General features: G+C 43.9%; 1 protein-coding gene and 1 long non-coding RNA gene across 3 annotated transcripts; one reads left to right on the top strand and one right to left on the bottom strand.

Moving 5' to 3' along the window:
• Positions 1-804: 804 nt before the first annotated feature.
• Positions 805-16,443, bottom strand: VLDLR (very low density lipoprotein receptor). 2 transcript variants are annotated; one of them, XM_040541137.1, is made up of 19 exons: positions 16,140-16,443; positions 11,826-11,945; positions 10,727-10,849; positions 9,721-9,843; positions 7,931-8,302; positions 7,713-7,835; positions 7,511-7,633; positions 6,373-6,492; positions 6,171-6,296; positions 5,587-5,758; positions 5,047-5,271; positions 4,762-4,880; positions 4,252-4,391; positions 3,997-4,138; positions 3,523-3,669; positions 2,520-2,609; positions 2,064-2,141; positions 1,786-1,955; positions 805-1,457 (listed from the first exon to the last, which is right to left on the bottom strand). In XM_040541137.1, exons 1-19 carry the CDS (start codon positions 16,318-16,320, stop codon positions 1,422-1,424), a joined length of 2,730 nt encoding a protein of 909 aa, XP_040397071.1. In that variant the 5' UTR covers positions 16,321-16,443; the 3' UTR covers positions 805-1,421. The 2 variants fall into 2 exon arrangements, with proteins under 2 accessions (XP_040397071.1, XP_040397073.1); XM_040541139.1 differs by lacking the exon at positions 2,520-2,609 and having other exon boundaries at positions 16,140-16,441.
• Positions 16,444-16,523: 80 nt separating this feature from the next.
• LOC121061781 lies at positions 16,524-21,628 on the top strand. Its single transcript, XR_005815260.1, has 2 exons — positions 16,524-16,633; positions 17,624-21,628. It is a non-coding gene; the product is annotated as an uncharacterized LOC121061781 (long non-coding RNA).
• The last annotated feature ends 471 nt before the right edge of the window (positions 21,629-22,099 follow it).

Raw genomic sequence — 22,099 nt, 5'->3', positions numbered from 1 at the left:
ACAGGTTCTAACTTCTGCTTGCATTGTAAATTTAAATCACTCAAGGTACAAGATAGCATGCTGAGAAGAGATCAGCATATCCATGTACTTCATCTGTTGAAGGCAGAGCACCAAAAGCCATGAAGCACAAAGGTCAGCCTTACTCATACATCTGGCTCAGTACCTTTGATCCCATACAAAAGTCAGACAGTGCCTTTGCTCCCCTGAAGGACAGTACTTCACTGTGATGCACATTACAGAGGACTTCTGGCGTTACATATGTAGCAACAGGTGCTTTTTAGCCCAGGGACTCCAGGAACAGGCTGCTGTGATAAACAACCAAGTCACACTTCTATTCCTTTATGCAAGCATAGCTGCTACTAAGACCCCACTTGCACTGGGGTTGCCACAAGAATAAAATGTAAAGTACAAGCTAGCAGTAGTGCTGAGTTGTTACAAGTACCTTACACTTCCCTGGCCGACAACACAGACACTTGTCTTCACAATGTGTCATCTCTGTCAATACTACCTCTTAACCATGCAAATGTAATTGAGGATTGACAGTGACTAAAAATACTACCTCAGGAGTCCAGCTGGACACCTATGAAGCAAGATGCATTCAGTCCAGAACTCTGCAGACTATTAGTCTTGAGTACAAACCTCAGTCACCTGGCAGGTCAGCATTATCTTAACAGTCTGGGGTACTACTGAAATAACTTCAGACAGTATTTTATGCTGTGGTTGGCAGCAGGGTAGCCCACTAAAACTTCCAACTTAGGAGATACTCACTTCACTTCAGTGAAAGAAGAATAATGGAGACTTTAACTGTTGTTTTTTTATTCTTACTTTTTCCCCTCCTTTGCATTTAGGATTTACAGTGATTTCTCAAAGAGCATTCATACCTGTCAAGCTCTGAGACAGACAAGATTGTTTCAGTCATACATACAAAATTACTTATGCTTACAAATTTTTGGCAATCATAGTAACCCGTTTTTTCCTATTGCCATTGCCCCCACCATTGAAAAAGACAGTGTACAATAATTTACATTTGAAATATTTCAAAGTGCTTGATAGTGATTTTCCAGGAATAATATTTACAAGTGGCATATACACATATGTACAGCTGTTATAATATAGCACAAGTTGTGGCTGGAATATGGCTTTCTATGGAAAGTGCTTTGTATTTGGCCAGTGGTGTTACTGACTGACCAATTCAAGGGTACCGATAAAACAGTAGCCACTAAAAGCTGAATTGTTGTGGACAGGTATTTACAGAGTTGGTTGTTAAGCTGTATAAAACAGCTATTTACATAAGTGTTCCGTACGTAGAGAAAGTATCTTCATTCTTCCAAGAACGGAGGAAGTCTTTCAGCCACAAACCTGTTTATCATCCCCATAAGTGTAAAACACAAGTAAACTAAAAGTGATTGCTGATCCAGTGCTCACGCCATATCGTCATCTGTGCTTACAACAGATATCTGTAAAAAGATAACTACAAGTTAGCTACAATTTTACCAATAAAGAATACAAAACAATGCTAGGATCTAGTTCTTCAAGTTAGTGACCATACTCAGCTCTGGATTACTCCATCCCAGTCATACGGTAGCAGCTGCCTACTAAAATTTTAATCAAACATCACTTTAATCAAGATTAAAGTGATGTGCTCTTAGCTGATTGAGCCCAGTAGTTTGGCTGTAGCCAGTAGCAGAGACCTCTCCCAAATTCTAGTCAGATAGAACCTGGCAAGTCTTTGTGTCTACTCTGATGACTAGCCTGGAGCTCAGGCACATCAACAAGCTTGCTTACCGCAGGGTAGGTGTGTCCTACTGAACCACTGTGTCTTCCAATATCAATAGTGAGGTCCTCTTCTGTAGTTTTCAGATAGACAGGATTATCAAAATTCATGCTTTTCATGTTCTTGTGCTGCCAGTTACGCCACATGAAGTAGCCAGCCACCGCAGCCATCACCAGCAATACTTTAGTGAGAGAAACAGAAATACAGAGCAGTGTCAAGTTAAACTCCTGAACAAGAGTGGCTTATCCCATCACAGGAGTCCCCAGTAGCCAGCACATGCTCTACTCACAGATGGGAAGAACAGCCCAAGCTCCTGATGTTCCTCTGGCTGCAGCTACTTCAGACACTGTACCACTGATGTTGAACCCTGTGTGAAAATTTGTAGAGTAGTGAGGTTGCTTGCTGACAGATTTTTGTCAGATGGCTTACTAAGACACTAAGCCCAAAAGTTGGGCTAACATTAACATGTCTGCAAGAAACTGCTAAGAGGTTTCATCTTATCTTAGCAGAAAGCTTTTATTACTTGCCTTCTTTGAGCACTCCTGGGATTTCATGGAACCCACAGGTTCCATAATACCATGAGCTAATTCTGTTTCACTCTTCAGCTGTTGTAGTTCTACTATATAGATGAACTGTCCTATATTATCTACTTGCATGCAAAGGAGAAAACTTTCAAGTAAGCTAGTGGGTCAGTTTGCATTTCACCTCTCTAATGTTTAGCAGTCTGAGTTATTGGGACCAGTACCTCCAGGAACTAGTCCAACAGTTGGAGATTTTTCTGTTCTGCTGGTATCTTTAGCCTCAGTGTAAGCCACAGTTGTTCCAGTACCTGAAACTAATTATAGATCAAGAACCCAGTTAATCCTGAAGTTCTGCAATGGCTTAGTTATGACAGCCATGGCAGTGAATGTTTAGCAGATGGCAGAATGGTCATGCAGCTTGTTAGCTTTATCAGAAACACTGACATTAGTTACTTCACTATGTACATGTTCTGCTGAAGATGTTGATCAAAAATAATCCCAAGAACCAGAGTAGACAGTTATTTCAGGTATAAGCTCTAGGTATGTAAAGTCATTAAAACCGTAAGCCACCCCACCCCCTCACTTCAGGTTCTCTGTATAAGAATTAGTTCCACAGACTTGCTAATCAAGTACTTTTATATATATGTAAAATAACATTTTAGAGAAGCTACTATCCTCAGACAGCAGACGATCACATCCTCTTATTCACTGTTCTGACTGTGGCAGTCAGAGTCAACATGCAATATAGTAAGTGGCACCTTGAAGCTCCTAGTTCCACTAGACTGGACAAACAAGCCTGCCATATAGCCAGTGCTCAGGATAGTAGCAGCAGTATGTTTCTTTGGACATGGAAGTGATGTACACATCCTTCCCTAGTCAGCAAGATTACCCTATCAGCTTTTCAATATGTTTATTTATACACTGTAGAGCAGTGTTAGTTTATACCCCTTATTTTATATGAAAGGGGCTAGGCATGTTTTATGTGCGTGCTTGCTGTCTGCAGAAAGCCATTGGGTGATGATGATGATGCAGAAGCCAAGCATGGACTTTGAACAGCACCTGCTGATTTGAAGAGCCAGCTTGAGGCATGCCAAAAGATCTCCAAGATGAATTACATCAGATTAACTCATGCAAAGCTGTCAGCTTGTACTGTCATGTTTCTTACAGATTCAGCACCCCTCTTTTTTCCTCACCATCCACCCTAGAAAAAAGTTTACGTTACTATACCTGCACATCTCAGACCATCTTCCTGCAAGAAGTATCCAGCAGGACATGCACAGGTATACTTTGGAGAGTGTTCATTTATCTGAGGAGCAGGCAGGCACAGGTAGCTACAGCCTCCATTTGCCATATTCTCTTCACACCAGTTTCTGCCTGTTGGCACAAGTCAATTTTAAGCAATTAACAGAAGTGAGCCTTCATGCTCCAGAGGTATAGCATATTTTTTTGCTCAGGAATCACTCTAGAGTTGTCTGCCTCTGCAGGTTATGTTTGTGCCAGCTCTGCCCAAACAAGAACAATTGCAACTAAGCCTTCTCTCAAGCTGTGAGAGGTAGAAGCTCAAGTAGGGGTGCCTAGGCTGGAAGCTTCCAGCACTTCAGTGAAGCAGACAGCAATACAGGGAAAGGATACCATTTGCCAGCACCCAGGCAGAGCAGGCTTTATGAAAAGTATAAAGTGACAGAACAAACTCATAGCTACCTGAAGGCTGAACAAGTTCATGGTAAATGATGATGTCCTGTGCGTCATTGAGGTTGTTTACTAGGGTAACCAATTCAGATCCAGTAAATTTGTTGGCACCATAGACAGCTTCATTCTCTCCATCAATCCAGTACACACGGTCCTAGAAAACAGTCATTGTATCCCAGTCACTGTGTTACTATTATCACTGTAACTGCTAGCCACACACTAGCGAGAAGAGGAGGTCTGACAAGTACTACAGCAAGTCATTCTTACCTCAAATATTGTTAGAGCAAGAGGATGAGGAAGGAACATATTAGACTTCAGCACAAGTCTACGATCCTGGCCATTCAGGTCTATGCTTGACAGCATATGTAATTTAGAATCAAGCCAGTACAGTCGGCTTTTTACAAGATCTAGGAGAAAAAAAGACATTTACTGTCTACACAGACAGGACCTACAAAGTCCCCTGCAAAGGCTGAAACACCTGCAGGTACAAGAACAGTTGCTGTTTTGCCATAGTTTCTAAATATATGGGTATACACATCAGACTGCTGCAGTGCTGCCTACATGACCCGTACCTTGACTAGAATACAGAACAGTACAAGGAAGGTTACTCTTTCAGCATCTGATGGGTGCTGTGCCTGTTGCAGTGTCTCCAGGCATGTAAGAACTTCCCAATCTCAAAAGCTGAAAATAGTTCCCTGAAGGATGACCTTGGCTTTTGTAGCAAACAGACTTCTAAAGCTCCAGAATACCTCTGGCACAGTGACAAGTTCAACATACCTAGAGCAATTCCATTAGGCCATTGGATTTCTGTTGTCACAAGCTGCTGTCTGTCAAATCCATTCATTCCTGCTTTTTCAATTTTTGCTGGCTCACCCCAGTCTGACCAGTACATAAAGCTGTGAAGCAGAATTTATGTTGTATAATGCACTATAATATTGTGTAGTATCACTCTTAATTATGACCATTTGCTAACAAGTAGTTAGACAAAGGCTGCCTAAGTCAATTATCAGGACAGAGTACTAGTGGGTCTGTTCTTTCTAAAGAACCAGGACAAAGACTTACCCAGAAAGAGGATCTACAGCAATAGAAGCTGGCTCTCTCAGCTCAGAGAGAAACAAAACTTTTCTTTTTGTGCCATCTAGGCTAGCCACTGAAATGGTCTTTGCAGATGAGTCAGTCCAGTAGATGTTCTTATAAACCCAGTCAACAGCAATTCCTGCAGGGCTGTGTATGTTGTCCAGGATTCTGATGTGTGTTCCAACTTTATCACGGGTATCGATGGAGGCACTGGAAGACAAAAAGTTACTTGCTTTCACACCTTCCTCCACAGACACTATTTGACATGCCTCAAATAGTGCATATAGCTCTTGGGCAGGCTATCTACAGAGATGTACTTGTGACTTTCCATGAAGTATCTTTGGTTCAGTTGTAGCAGCAGTTACAAAGAAGTGCAATAAGCACACAACATGCTAGTTACACGAACTTGTCCTAAAGACTTGAGTGCAGATCAGGAATTTAATTCTCTAGAAGAGCATCCTGAACAAAATGCAGGATGATTAGAGAAGCATTTTAATTCTAGATTTAGAGGCTGAGTCCACTTACCTGAAGATTGCCTTTTGGCTAAAGTCAGCCCAATAAAGCTTTTGCTCAGCAATATCAGCATCTAGAGCTACAGTGTTTCTTAGTTGCTCTACTAGCTGAATGTACTCTTTCCTCTCAAGACCAATCTTCCTGATATCCCGGCGGTTGGTGAAAATTAGACATGGCTCTTTCCCTGTGAAAGAGTGAAAAGATTTATCTATATCTCTAGACATATAGCCTCAGACTGTTCTTTTATGAAAAGATTTAAGTGTCACCAGATTTAGTATTTGCCATTCCACACTTGCTAATAGATGCTGACAGACATCTTAGCTGTACCCTACCTCATCCTTTTCTCCCTCCACAACTTCATGGGGAGGGTCTTCCTGCCCAGGGAGCAGATGGAAACAGTTTGTCAGGTAGACATGGTAGCCTTAAATGCTGTGTCATAGCATCATAAGAAGATGTTAAGAGTGTCCAGGTCTGTATGATTTGTATTAGGATCAGCACAACTATTGTTGTAACCACAGTGGCATAAAACATACACCACTTGGTATCTCACTTTAAAGTGGCTTTCAGGCTTAGGGATATAGAAATCTTATACTTACCCACAGCTTTGCATACTCCTGTAGCAAGATCCATCTGATAGCCACGGCTACATTCACATTTGTAGCCACCTTTCAGGTTGATACAGATTTGACTACAGATACCAGGGTTCTGGCATTCATCAATATCTGTAAAGACAACAATTTCATTTGTTCTCATCCCCAGTAACATTGGTAGGTTCCATATTATCCACAAGATACTTACCTCCACAGGTTCTCCTGTCTACAAGCTCAAACCCAGCTGGACAGTCACATTCATAGCCAATAATGAAATCTCTGCAGATGTGGGAGCATCCACCGTTGTTCACCAAACATTCATTTACATCTAGAAGAGAAGAAGTGACCAATTCTTAGATGGCATACATACGTAGTTGTCCTGGTTTCAGTTAGGACAGAGTTAATTTTCCTCCTAGTAGCTGGCAGGGTGCTATGTTTTGGATTAGGATGAGAAGAGCGCTGATAACATGCTGATGTTTTAATTGTTGTAGAGCAGTGCTTACACCAAGCCAAGGACTTTTCAGCTTCTCGCTCTGTCCTGCTAGTGAGCAGGCTAGGGATGCAGCAGGAGCTGGGAGGGGACAGACCCAGGACAGCTGACCCAAACTGGCCAAAGGGGTATTCCATACCATCTGACGTCATGCTGAACAATATATAGGGGTGGCTAGCCGGGGGGGGGGGGGGCGGCTGCTCGGGGATTGGCTGGGCATCAGTCAACAGGTGGTGAGCAACTGCATTGTGCATCACTTATTTCGTACACATTATTATTATTAATACTATTATTATTGTTATTATTATTTTTCCTGTCTTAATAAACTGTCTTTATCTCAACTCACAGGCTTCACTTTCCCATTTCTCTCCCCCATCCCAGAGAGGGAGGGGGGAGGGTGAGCGAACAGCTGTGTGGTGTTTAGCTGCCAGCCGGGCTAAACCACAACAGTAGTCTTGAAGTCTTAGTCATGGAGTGCTTTAGCAGATACCCATCCATTTTCTCAGGATGTCTGCCACATCTGCTAAACCACACAGGTGCTTCAAGTCATTTGCAAGAATATCTACTCAAGATCATATTTGCTCAGCTATCAACATGTTGCTTGCATTACAAGTGGGCAGCAGCAGATCAAGACTGAGGCTCCTAGACACTTCAGAGTTTAGTGGCCTCAGGTACTTTCTGGTCATAGACTAGCCATCTCATGAGTCAGTTTGGCTAGAATAAAGCTGGCCTATTAACTGGGTTGCTTGCTACTAAGGAAATGCAGATTGGCATTCCAGTCTAACATCTGACAGCTCAGAAGCTGTAACCAAATGTGTCTAGTGGTCAGCCCTGCATAATGAGTTTGTCCACTTACTGCATTCCTTCAGGGGCTCATCACTCCAGTCCTTGCAGTCTCTCTGCTGGTTACACACTTTATTGATATCTATGCATTCTCCACTTCTGCACTTGAATTTGCCAGGTCCAGAGCACTGAATAACTGATAATGAAGACAATGAGGAAGACCACTGGCTTCAGAAATTCCATGAAGTCTTTATTCTTGTTTAGGTCCAACTTACCATTGTTACAGTTCGCTTCGTCAGTGCCATCCAGACAGTCTCTCACACCATTGCACTGCCTACTCCCATGGACACAGTTCCCATCTTCACATCTGAACTGGTCTGGTCTGCAGGTCCGAGAAGCTAAGGACATAGCCATTACAGAGTTAGACTCCTAAAGTCTGTCAGAACAGAGGCCAAGGAACGCCTCCTAAAGAAGAGCAACCAAGCTAACTTACGGCAATTAATTTCATCACTTCCATCCTTGCAATCAGGATCTCCATCACAGCGCCACTTCTTGTGGATACATTCACCTGAGCCACACTGCACCTCACTTGCAGAACACTTCACCGGAGGTGCAGGCTGGCGGCCACACTGCTCCAAAGATTCGTCTGAGTGGTCAGAGCAGTCAGCATCATCATCACACACCCAGCTGATAGGGATGCAGGTAGAGCTCTTGCACTGGAACTCATGAACACTACAGGTAGGAGGTGCACACTCCAGCTCATCACTACCATCACTGCAGTCATCTTGACCATTGCAGACAAAGCTTTTGGAAATACATTGCCCACTGCTGCATGTGAACTCTGCTGCACTACAAGTCACATTGCCTGGAGTAACAGGAGTGAAAAATATTAGCAGATTATCACAAAATACAACTTTTGAATGGTGTTTTGCTTTACAGGTTCTTTGCTCCATCAGCTGTGATCTGACAGTAGGTCAACATCATGTTGAATGCTCTAGAAGAACCCAGCTGACCACCTACAGGATGCTTGTGATACATACAGACCATCTTCCTTGTCTTAAATGCCTGAGTGAGAGGGGTCAGTTCTGAGCCACTGAGTGAAAATAACCTCCTTCTGAAGCAGAACAGCCTGTCTGCTTCAGAGTGCTAGCCTTTGGGAAAACAGGCTCAGACCCTGTGAACCAGAGACAGAAGGTAAGAGAATTGCTAACTCTGGAGTACAGTCTAAGGTTTAGGTAGCCAGATGGTCAGCATGCACTGTAGTTTGAAATTGAAGTGTTTTGTGCTGGTCCCCAGGACAGCAGTGGCCCATATACCTGGGCCACTGGGGATAAACAGAACAAGATCTTGCACCAGTTGATCCTGTGGCATTAAGCATATCCACACAACTTATGCCAGTACAAATTATGCTGGTTTATTAGCAGCGTAGCTAGCAGCTCAGTATGCCTAGGCTGATAGTTTTATCAGCTTCATTAGAAATGAAGTCTGTAAATCTGTCAGATTAAAGCATTTGCTTGCCGAGTAAGGCAGCTACCCCACAGATGCAGAGCACACATCCAGAGATCTGCATCTCATTAGTCCATCCAGGCACAAGGTAGCTCTGGAGGAAGCCAGCCCTGTGGCTTTGCTTACAGTAATTTTGTCTCGGGACACCTCAGGCAAGTCATATGTACCAAGTTCATTAGAACAAGCTGGGAACATTGCACTCTAATGCTGACTGCTGCAGTTTCACTTATGCACTGGCCTGAAGTTGCTCCTCAACACTTGAAACCTAACTTCCCTAGTCTGCATTTCCAGACTAGTGTGCAAAATACTGTAGGTCAGGGCTATGAAGCACATCAGCTTCTCCCTTGGCCACAAGTCCCTGCTACACCTAAGAATGCTTACACTAACAATCCTAGCCAAAACCAGGACAAGGAGACAAATTACTAGTATAGGAGACAAATTATTAGTATAAGCAGCAGCTAGAGTTACCTGTTGAGAAATACTGCGGAGAACAAGATCTGAGGGTTTGCTTGACAAATTACTATGCCTATGGCTATTGCCAAAACCAGCCAGAGAGCAAGACAGACATTGAATAGTTTATACTACTGTACATCTTGACATAACAGGGTAGATGAGTGTTAGAACAAGTCTGTTTTGTTAAACAGGCTGCAATACAAATACAGGTTTAAGGAAATATTGGTATGAGAAATTTATCTTCCCAGGTATACTGTCCAGCTAGCTCCTTTCCAGACAACTCAATTTCAAATAGAGTTATGCAGCCACCATTTTGTCCCTTACCACAATTCTCTTCATCTTCTCCACTGTCACAGTCTTTTTCACCATCACATTTCCAGGACACTGGGATACACTGGGTTGACTGAGGACCACAGCTGATTTCATTTACCCGGCATGTTCTCATATCTATTGGAAAGAGTTCAAGTTCAATTTAAGAGTTCTGAACTTTAAGAGCTACTGATCTTGGGTTTTAGCAGTTGTCCTGAAAATTGAGTCTGAAAGGCTTCAGCTCTGGACACAGCTGCAGTTAGATGCCAGCATCCATCTAAATTAATGGCTCCATCATGGAAGAGGTTACAGTAGTTAGTAGTATTTGGTAAATCTGTTAGGAACTGGAAGCATCTTTTAAGAGTATCTTTGTAGTGGTAGCTTTGTGATTGCACACCAATTACACTGTAGAAGCTTGAGCTACAATACATAATAGCAGGTAGGAATAATACCAAAGTGCAGTTGAACTTGGGGCTGAGATACAGTGACTGCTCCTCAGTGTAGATCCCACTAACACAGAGAAATGAAGCTTTGCAGATCCCACAGATCTATATCCCTTTATTAACTACCGCAGTTAGGACTCACTAACTGCAAGACCTCATAGTCAGGGATCAATGTTTTCGCTTCCCTCCTCCCAGCACAAAGTCATTCACTCAGTTCCTACACTAGCTTTGGTAATATTGCAGTGTAGTTGTCTTGGAGGACAGTGATCACTCTGAACAAGACACAGCAATGTTCAGGCCTGCAGTGTTGTGCTTAGTGACTGTAAAGGTAAGAAATTTTACACTCGCCAACTGTTACCAAGTAGAAGTGCAGATTCCCCACGCAGTTCTGTAACCTTTTACTACATAAGAAGTCTTGACAAGACCCTGATGTGGCCAAAGCCAAGCTAGCAGTTACAAAGGTACATTTCCAAGACAGGTGCAATCTTTTTAGGAGGAGAGCCAGGCTGCAAGCAGGCAAGAAGTCAAGATGCTACAACCCACAGGCTTGCCTGCGCTGACATGCAAAGCTCACTTACGACACAGTTCAGCACTCTCGTCAGACCCATCCTCACAGTCCGGATCCCCATCACACTGCCATCTGTTCGGCACACACTGACCACTGTTGCACACAAAGTCAGATTCAGCACACGTCTTCTTCACTGCAAGAGAGAAGGACAGACACTGGTTTAAATACCGGAGGTTAGCTGTTCTGTTGCAGCTACAGATTTGCTGCCTTGCCCTAGCAAAGTGATGCAACATCCTTAGTTCTTGGATGTCTGGTGTCTTCTTCCAGAAGTCTAACTTAGACACCATCTAACACTTCCTAGAGAGCTACCCAGCACAGAAACATTTATCTTCCTGTAAGCAGGCACTGAATGACTGCTAGTGCAAAGGGAGACTATGCAGCTAGAAGAGCTGCTACTTCAATCACACCTGAGTTAAAGGACTATTAATAATAATAGTTATATTCAGATTTTGAACTTCATGCTTATTACCACAGCATTGGATTTGCAGTGTCATTACATAAGTATATGATATGTAACCCAACAACAAAAGTTTAGGTCTGCTTGAGCAGACTGACAGTTCAGCTACACCAGTGCTGGATATGAAATCTGCTTTCCAGTATCTCTAAGTATTTCTAGTCATCCATCTTGGCCTCCATGTCTGCATAAAACAGGAGTTGGCAGACAGAGCTAGAATTAGTGTTTATACAAGATGCAACAGAATCACTTTCACACATAAAAGAGGACATTTAACCATGGAATAGCTAACAGCTGCGTAATAATAGCAATCAGTTTCTACTATGTTTTCATGCAACAACCAAAAAGAGGCTTGCGTTCAGCTCTAGGCAATCACCACTCCAGCAAAAAAAAATTTTGTTCGTTAGCTTCTCTTATTCACCAGTTCCAGGAAGCTTTCAGAAACCTAAGAAAAACTCAACTGCATCAGCTTGATACAGGGCATTTAGGTAGTCCCCTAGCATTTCTAGGGGATTTGTCCTCTATTCTGTATTCCAAATGTAAGAAGTGCTGGACAGTGTAAGTATCTCTCCAGCTATCTACTTTCCACCACTAACCCCCTACTGCCAACTCAGGAGTATAGCTACAGAGGGATTACTTCTGGTTGAATACTCACCACAAGCACTCTCATCACTGCCATCTGAACAGTCTTCATCACCATCACATTTCCAGAGTAAAGGAATACAGCGTCCATTACTACACGGGAACTGGGATTCTTCACATTTTGCTCTCGCACCTTCAATGAAAAAAAGAATCTGAGCCCCAGTACTGTTCAGCAGTATTTTCCTTCACTTTCACCCACTGCTGATCAAGTAGATAACCGGCTTAATGGACAGCATAACATCAGCATGAAACTATATCTGATCTCTGAATCTTTTGATTGTAGTTACCTTATTCAACTATGACAGCAGAACCAGAAGCTTTCCACCATAGTAGAAGTGCAGAGATTAAGCAGTATGACAGTATACTTGTCAGACAGTAGTAAACCAGCCTCAGTGTTCCTATTACTGAGCTTTCCTTTTTAAGGTAGGGTCTAGTTTGCAAGGGAAAAGGATACTTGTGCACAGGCTCCTGCTGTCAACAACCTAACATAACATCCTAAAAGATCCTCAGACTTTTAGCAAACAGTTTAAACTTGACTAATGTTGAGCTGAATTCAGTACTCCCCTGCTCATACATTACAATCCTAAGATGTCTCTAAAGATAGCTTAGATACCTGTTCTATTTTTTTTTTAAACATACACCATTTTTTCCTGATATAATTTACTTCAGCAGTAGTAGTCCTGAAGCCTGGAAAGTTATAATAACGGACAAAGTTAGTTGCTACCATCTGGTTGTCCCCACAAATGAGGGCAGAGATATTCCTTAGTATACCCAAAAGGAAGTGTGATGACATATCTAGATCTTGCTCATTAAAGCTAGGTCAAGTGTAATACTAAGAAAGCAAGATAAATTATCACTTCCTTCTGGAATCAAGTCTGTTGTCTCCGGACTGATAAGTCTTAGCTCTTAGTACACTCCAGTTAGGTACTGCATTGTGCATGACGCTTAAAGTGCATTTTCCAGAATACCTTCAGTTCTGAACCTGTCTGGCCCTGTCCCTCAAGGGAATGTTATTTGTCTTGAAGCTCTTGCTATAACTGCTGCTAAAAGCAGCAGCCTGCTTCTTCAGCAGCTAAGCCAGAGTTATCCATGTAATGCTTGCAGGCAAGTGTATGATTTTATGCATTAGTTTTGACTGCACATGCCCATGGCATGATGCAAAACTCCTGGTCCTCCTTGATTTATTGCATCATTTAATGGAGGTGCTTTGTCTTGGCATTCCAGGGGTCTGGAAGGACATCTAATTTTAGACAAACACTACTTGTTATTTTATATCTTCTGTGTATGACATGCAAAATGCAACAGTTTCCAAGTGGAAGGAAGCTATTCAGCCTTCTGAAACTGATGCATTTCACATTACCCCATACATGTGAGCTAGTAATGTAATGGCAAACCCTGGACAGAGTATAAGCAAGGAAAACAAGGACAGTTTTACCTGCTGAGTGTCTTATGTAAATTCACACTTGAAATAAAGTATTTGAAACAGCAGCTTATTGAACTGTACTGATGTTTTATCAGTATTACTGGTCAAGTAAAACACTAACTCGTCAGATTCAAGTGATAACGACTTGTTTCCCGTGAACTCTTTAGAGGTGTCAAAGCAATTGAACATCAGCACATATGCTCTCTACTTCCATGCCTCCTCTCTTTTTTAGAGGGAGCATTATACCAGCAAGCACTTTCCAATAGAATGGCTTTGCAAAGCTACCACTACTCGGTCAGGAGTGGTCAAAAAAGCAGCTTGCCTAGCAGCACCAGAAGGCAGACCTCAGGCAGAATACATGGTACAGAAGCCACAAGTACCAGCTTACCAGCTTGCATCACCCTGTTGTCTACTTACTTCTAGCAGAAGTAGACTTCTGCTTGCAAAGCTTGATCACACATTATTCCAATTATTACTGTACAACTAACTAAAACATGAAGTGACTGACTGCTGCTAGTTTTGAGACATTCTCATCCAGGCTTTCAGAGTGGGAACAGTCAACCTTTCCCAAAATAGCATGCTAGAGATATTAGACTAAGCCTGCCACTCAGGAGATCCCAAAATAACTCCCGCAGTCTTCAGTTACTCTATTTCAAGCTAGAATAACTCAGAAAAGCCTTGCTAAGATTACACATTACATTGTGACTTACAAATGCATTTGGTCAAAGTGATGTTACAACAGGGAAGCTACAAACAAGGCTAAACAAAATAGGAACTGAACGTGGAATTACAAATATAACTTTACAATTGAAGCCATTCCAAGGTGTCATCTCTTCTGCAGTTGATAACAAATGAAATGTCAAAGCAACTCCTTCTATTAGCCCATGAACAAGTTAAGAACTGACAGCACCTAACACCCACCCAGGTGCATGAAGGTAAAGGTCATCATCTGTTGATGCTCCTGAAGACGGCTGTCAAACTCTAAAGGTTACATGGAGTGAGCTCCAGTTAAGGGGAAGGCTAGCTCCAGTCCATAACTAACTATGGTCCCTTCTTACACTAAGCACAGTTCTTCAATACCAGGTAGATGCTACCCATCTGATCCACTGCTTTTTGAAACAGCCATACCTCAGCTACAGCTTCAGTCACTAGACATTTAGTTTTTAGATCAGTATCAGTTCACCACTAATTCAAAAGCTTCTCTGCATGTGCTAGTCAAGCACCTTCACACCTTCTCCTCCTTGACATAAATCTTGGGCAAAAGATGTAGAGGACCTGTAGCTGCACAGCCTCTGATTGCTAACAAGAGTTACTCCACTGTTCCCCAGGTTATCCACTCACTAGAAGTTGTCTTATAAGCAGTGATGTGTGCAGGGTGAAGGAACAGTTACAATCACTACCTAAGTTAAACTGACAATTGCTTTACCTTCTTACCTCTGCAGTCACTGTTTGTCTCAGGCCCTTAAGCAAGTCATCAGATTACTTGTCTAGGCAGCTTCAGACATGTGACACTTGTGTGCTGTCATCTGACACCAAGTCCCAGACAAGCTTGCAATAGTGATTGGGAAACCTTCATACAGGAACTAGTGAAGCAGACTGCCTCCAGACCCTGGCAATTACAACTATCAGTATAAGAGCTGGCGGGCCACTGTCCCACACTGAGGGAAGAACTGGACCAACTTGGAGGACTAAAACTGCCCCCATTTTATATCTCAGTACAACTACCTAACTACAGTGAACCAACAGCTTCAGCATCAGCCAGTTTCAGCCTTCATTTTACAGCTGTTTAAACAAGGGGGTCCATGTCTGCGTAGACTAGGCAAGGGAGCACTCTACACGATTAGAAACTAAGGGATGATCTCTCCTTTTCTGTCTTTTATGAGGACCAGATGCAATCTTCTCCTTACTGGATTCTACCTTGCAAACCCAGTGTCTGAACACAGCACGTTGTTGGGACTACAGGGTAGAATTACCTTTAAGCATACTTTGCCAATACAACCAAGACAAAACACTTAAGTATACTTTTGGGTGCTAGTCAGGAGATTAACAGCACACTGTCCCCAAACCCTCAACTCAAACAAGATACAACACAGGCACTAATTGCCCACCTCCCAACTAGATCGGGAGCTTGGACCTCAGTTTCTGGAGGAAGAAAGGAGTCGGCAAGTTGATTACTACCAAGAGGGAAATATTTTTAGTTGACCACGCATTTCGCTTAACGCACAAGTTCCACCGCCTTCGGGACAATTGCGACTACGCTGGAGACGACCACGACTAGGGCTACTAGGTTTGCAAAAGGGCTTCGGCGCTGGCAAGACTCAACCTTGCCACCAGGTGGAGATCCTAAGGGATCGCACGGTGGTTGCAGCTGGCCCTGAACTAGAGCCATGCCAATGCTGCTGGATGCCACAAAGCCAAAGTTGCTTGCAGAGTACTTTGACAACACCTCCAACACCGCCGGCTTTCCGAGGGGTTCTCTACCTCCCCAGCCACCCTGCCAGCTCCGGGCTGGCACACCCTCCCTCACCCAGAGGCATCGCGCTAGAAACCACCCCCCCGCGGCAGCCAGCCCCCGGGGCTCCCCCGGGAGAGTTGCTCGGGGCGGGGCGGGCAGGGCCGGCCGCGGGCTCGGGCCCACCCGCGCCATCCCCGCGCGGCCCCGGGAGAGCGGCGGCACCTCCCCCGGTGGATGGGGGCGGCGGGACAGACCCCAGCAGCTCCCCCCTCAGCTCTATCGTCCCCCCGAATCCCCCCGAGCCCCGCTCCCCCAGCGCAGCCCAAGAGCGGAACAAAAAAATAAAGAAGCGGGTGGAGGGGAAGGGGCATCGCGGGGGGTGGGAGCAGCCCAGGGGTGCGCGCCACAGCCTCGCCCCCCCTCCCCCCAAACCCAGGCCCCTCACTCACCATCGGCGGCAGCGCGCAGGCAGGCGAGGGCGAGCAGCAGGCAGAGCGCCCCGCAGCGCGGCAGCGCCCGCCGCCGCCCCGCACCGCCACCGGGGCCGCCACCGCCGCCACCTCCTCCTGCACAGCCGCCACCGGCCGCCGCCGCGGCGCTCCGCTCTCCGCGCTGCCGGCCCGACCGCATCGCTGCGCCGCGCCGCGGGGACAGGACGTGGGGAGAGGGCGGGAGGAGAGGCGGAGAGGGAGGGAGGGAGGGCAGGCAGCCGCCGCCGTCGGAGAGGCGAGGAGGAGCGGACGGAGCCCGAGACATGCACGGGGGGAGGGTGTCCCCGCGGCGCTCTTATAGCAGCCGCCCGGCCGCCCTGCGCGGCCGCTGGTGACTCACGGCGCCGCGCCGGGCCCCGGTTGGCTCGCCAGCGCCGCCCGCCCCCGCTTCCTCCTCCGCGGCACCTGCAGACACCGGCACGGCTCGGCTCGGCACAGCGAGTGGCCCCAAGGTGAGTGGTCACCGCCCCACCGGGCTTCCCCGCTGCCGGCCCCTGCCCCCGGTGGAAGCGAGGTGGGGGGGGGCTTTGCCCGGGGGTACCGGGGCTTTGCCCGGGGGTACCGGGGGTTGCGGGGCTTTGCCCGGGCGGTGCGGATGTCGGCGGCTTTGTTTCCTCCTTTGCTTCCCCGCAGCGCCGATGCCGCGCCCCGCCACGGGGAGGGGGTGTCGCTGGGTCCCCCGGCCCGGGCAGCGCTGCAAGGCGTGCCGGCATCGCGCCGAGGGATGGTTTTCGCCAAAAAAGCGTTTCTTCCATTTGGACACCCTCCCATGGTTGCGTGCTTCTGTTCCCCACCCCCCACCTCCCCCACACACACAGACCTTCCCACCCCCCCGCCTCTGGAGCAGAAGTTGACTTAAACGAAGCAGGCACTGCTGTTGGGGATGAAAATCACTGCTTCTGCATTCTGCGATGGGGGATTGTAGTTAATTAGTAATTGCACAAAATGATATGCCAAAGTCGTGTAATTACAAGCTTAACCTTTTATTTTAAGGTGGAGAATTGGTAGTTTTATTCTGCATCTGTAGCCTTTCAAGCATCCAATTATGTCTTGGTGAAATACAGGAAGAAAAGGCAGATCCTTAAAAAGCAAACGTGGTTATGTTCACGGCACTCTCAAAGTTTACAACTGAGGTTTAGTGGCCCTCTGTTCTTTATTCATTTATTTCCCTAGTCTTGCTATTTCATGTTAGTATTGTGTTCTGTGCTATTAATATTTTGGCGGTGACATAAGCCTCAGAAAGCTTTCTTCCTTGTCTGTAATTGATTAAAGATCTGGTTTTAATTTCTTTCCTTGGAAGAGAAGTCTTGAATTAAGTCAGTATTAGCTTGATATTTTAAGTCATTTTCAGTTATGAGGATGATTCCTCTAATGTAGCAAGCCTCTTTGAGACTGCATATTTCCTATATGTCTTAACATATTTCTGTTTGTATTATTTGCAGAGTGAAGCCCTTTTCGAACCACGTCCAATTGTATCATTAATCCACTAAAGCCAAATCACAGCACTGCATGAATAACGTCGGAGTGGATTATTTCTTGCAATCACATCATGAATGATCGTCCAAGTCATCCAAGTGGGCAAATGGTTGATGTAGCAGAGACTTGCTAAAAAAGGCAAGATTTAATTTCATGTAAATGAAGTACATCTGGGACTGGTATTTCTGATATGTGTGTAAATGTGAAGAGAGCAACTCCTTGCGCTTGTCTCCCTACAGCCCTCTTTCCTCATGGCCTCATGAGCAGGGCAAAAAAGGCTCTGCTTTCCTGTTCTGCCTTGGATGTAGCAATGGCTATTATAGCCATGACCTTGCAAACATATGCTGCTTCAAACAAGAAAAATCTATTGTGTACAAAGGGGTTGACTGGGGTCCTCAGGAAGATGCCTTTGTGTAAGCGGTACACTGAAAATGTGGTTCTCCTTGCAAATCTTCCACCTGACACATTGCCTTCGGTCGGGTGCTCACTGTTGCATGGTCTGCTGTGCTTTGGACTGAACATCATTTTCACAAATGCCCTGTTATCATTACAGAAATATTTCATTTTCAGCAACATGCAGCAAGACCCCAGTCAAGCAGAAGTACGTGGCTGGACATAGCTTAGTATATGCTAGTAGTTGATGGGAGTTGATTTGTCTGGAGGTACAGATTTACTGGAGGGGAGAAAAGTGGTCTGTGTCCCCTGCATTACCTGTGCTACATGAGTCCCTTCACCTGGCTGTGTGATGGGGAAGCAACTTACTATCTTGGATGTACCTAGAGCTTTGCACACCTGTAGGTTTGGACTCCGAAGCAGAACTTGTTGAAAATATTTTTTTTGTGTTTCAACTAAGTTCAAATGCAGCGGTAAGCGCATGAGTCTGATCATCTCCAGCTGTCGTGGAATCTCCAGAAGAGGACCTCAGACAGAAAGGATCTCTTCCCTCCTTCAGTCTTTACAGGAGCTCTGCCTGTGTAAGAAAAGGACACGTAGCCTGCCTTACGCAGAGGTCTGTGAGATCTCTTGGAGCTGGGAGCTGTCTGCGTTGAGGTTTTGTGCCTTTGCACAGCTGTAGTCTTGCGAAGGTCTCATGTGGGAACGGGAAGGTGTCTGGGGGGACCTGCAGTATGTGCAATGTGTCATGTCTCTTTCTTCATACACACAACGATTCAAGTCAGAATAGATCTATACAAGAAAAGCAGAGTAAAATTGTGGATTTCTGTTGAGAATACGCACATCTGGGAGAACACCAGTCCTACCTTGCTAGTTATAAAACAGGGGCAAAGCAACCAGGAGAGCCTAAGATTTAGGGAGCGTGCTGAAGTTTGTAGAGAACAAAAGATGGCTTTTGCAACTGTAAGTCATTTCATCATTGGTCTGGGAAGTGCATTAACATTGCTTTGTTTCCATGTGTGACCCTGAGTCTCTTTCAGTTTTTGCTATGTCTGCTCGTGTTGTACATCTTCAGCTGTCAGTAAGTCAGGAAGCTGCAAACGGAAGGTGGGTGAGAAAGTGGGCTACCTCAGGGAGTGCAGAGACGATGTCTGAAGGGAAAGCTGGCATTTCCACTGCAGTTAAGCAAGTTCCTGTAGTCAACAACAATCTCGAGTGCTCTGCTTGTTCTCAGAAATTGTATAGATCCATCATCTGGAGCTTGCATTAATACATATTTGCAGTAATGTTATTAAATGTGCACTATAAATACACATGTTGTTCAGAGTAATAGGCTAATATTTCCAAAAACATTTTGGCATTATTCAGGGCTAGTTTCTAAGATCAAAATGCTGAGAGACCAGAGAAAAGTTTTTCACTCCTAAAATATGTTTCTAACAGTGGCTTCTACTGTACTCAGCAGAGAGATTCAATGGAGTTTCACCAGATGTGAAGTTTTGTCATAGACGTATCATCTGTGATAAGAGGATGCCCCATCTTTGTGGCACTTGGAACTGTAAAAAGTCAAGCGATAAATGATATTAAATATTATGTGTAGTGGTTTTATTACTGCTTATTATTGTTTATTATAGAGAAGTCTCCAAATCTCCATTTTGTTTTATGCCCTGTAACTGGTAAGTATTCTTGAATATCTTGTGATATCCCCTTGAAAAAAGCTGGAAAAGATTGCCAAGAAGCTCAATGAACCGGTCAGGCATTGTCTTTGCCTTGAAAAGTGACCCAAGTAACAAGAAATGGCATCACATTACCTGTCCTTTGGGGAATTGTGGTGGATATTGGGCCCAAGAGACTTTGCAACATCAATTCACCTGATAATGCCCTTGGACTTATAATAGACCTGGATTCTTTGGGGTAATTTACCCTTTTGGTTATAAAGTGTAAAGTCAAGTTGAAAAAGAAAATAAAGAACAGAAAGGACCTTCTGGAGTACACGTAAAATACATGAACTCAGTGTGTTTGGTGTTCCTTTCTCTTTTTGTCTTAAAGACCCTATAACTTCCATTCCCAAATGAGTTCCTGAAGCACTGGGATTACTAATTCACCCTCAGGTCTTAAATCAATGAAACTTTTGCCTCTGGTTCCTTTGCGGAAGGACATGAAGTGAGAATATGTCTACAGCAGCAACTTAATCTAACAAAGAAAAGGAAAGCCACATGGGTAGAATAAGCAACAGCTGCATATCATGGGATAGCATCCTGCCTTAGGATCACTAGCAAAAATATTTTCTTCAATGTGTGCTGCTATCAAAGATATTATTTTTTTGTAAAATCGCTGCATACCTGAACTGGCAGTAATCAAAGGAGCTGTGCTTATGGCTGTATTTTGGAAGTGCAGAGCCAGAATCTGCATAACTGACTTCAGTGGAGTTGTACACAGCATAAGAGAGACAGAATTCATCCTTTGGGAATAATTTAAAATAGGTATGTGCATGAATCCCTCTGATCCAAATCATTTCATGGCTATATTAAAGGAGACAAATTTAAGATTCACAAACACTTCCCCCTGCCCTTCCCATTACCACCACCTGAATTATAAAAATGAGGCAGAATGAACTGATGTGTTGCTCTTTATTTTAATACAACTTTTTATGTTTTTTTTTTTTTTTAATCATTAGTGGTACAAGACACATGGCTAGTTCATCTCTGAAAGATATTAGAAAATGTCTCTTTTGGTTGCATTCTTTGCAATGGAAAACACATTGGATAAACTCTTGGCCAGCCAACATGGATTGGATTTTGCTGCTGATTTCTGTGAGGACAAGAGCACAGCGCGCTGTGAAGTAAATTATCATTTTTCTCTTTGTAGTCACTAATGTGTTTCCCCGGTCTTTGAGGCTCTAGCATGTGTGATATGAGCAAGGACACAGTATTGGAGGACCTCACAGCAGTTAAAGACATGATAGGATCAGAACCTGGAAGTAGTTTGTTTTCTAGACTAACAACTATGTTTCGTTGGCAGTACTGCACTGCACGTACTTTGTAGGGAAAATGTGGGTTTCAAAATAGCCGTGTCCATTTTGCAGCTATGTGGGTACTTCTGCTTTTTTATGTTTATCTTTGCAAATTAGATATTCTTTAGAAGCATTATTCCCTCATGTGACACGATGTGAATTCCATATGCTTAATAGTAAACTAAATTGCTGATACCTCAAGATTTATTTTCAGTATAGTTAGGCTGAACTATATTTTGATATAATTTATTATATATTTTATATACTAATTTTTCCTGTGAGACTTAGTCCTGTTAATAAAAAGATTCATCCAAATTCCTCCGAAAGTATGTTTGTAAAGTTTTCCAGTGGAAAAAAGATGAATTTGAAGTTTGTTTGCATTTTCTTATTGTATGCTCATGAGTAATAGTGACTTTGTGGAAGTACACAAGCATCTGATATATGTGTTCCAACACTCTGTATATTTGGTGTGCCAGGATATTAACATTTTTGTTCTTTGCAAAGGATGGAAAATGGTGGTGTATGTTAAAAATAACAAATATGATTAATTAAACAGGTTAAAACTTCAGATTGTGTTGTGCCTATAGAGTGTAGTAAATTGGATTGGATATAAAAAGAAATGTCACTGAAAAGTTTTCTGTGGGCCATAGTGTTCTTTCATGCTAGTGGGGAGGTTTTAAATTGGATAATGAAATGATGAGGTTGTAATTGCAGACATGAAAATAAATGTTACTTTCCCTTAACAGTAACTTGTGACCTGATGATCTGTAACGTTTTGGAGATATTCAGATTTGATGATAATATGGAAACAGATTACAGTTTATTAGGCTGAATATGGAAAATTCTGAATGGGTTCTTGATCTGCATAAAAGGTCAACAAATGTGGAAGAAATATGTTTCTCTGTAGAAGGGTATGCAGTGGAGAAATGTACTGGGGTAGTTCTCTTGTGTATTGGGCGGAGAGGCTGTGGCACTTGGCAGCAGAAAAAGAGTAAACTAAGGACGTGGCTAGTGAGCTACACTGGGCTCATCAGTTATT

The sequence above is a fragment of the Cygnus olor genome, chromosome Z, assembly GCF_009769625.2.
Source record: "Cygnus olor isolate bCygOlo1 chromosome Z, bCygOlo1.pri.v2, whole genome shotgun sequence".
NCBI classification, from domain to species: domain Eukaryota; kingdom Metazoa; phylum Chordata; class Aves; order Anseriformes; family Anatidae; genus Cygnus; species Cygnus olor.
This window is presented reverse-complemented; position numbering and strand designations above follow the sequence as displayed.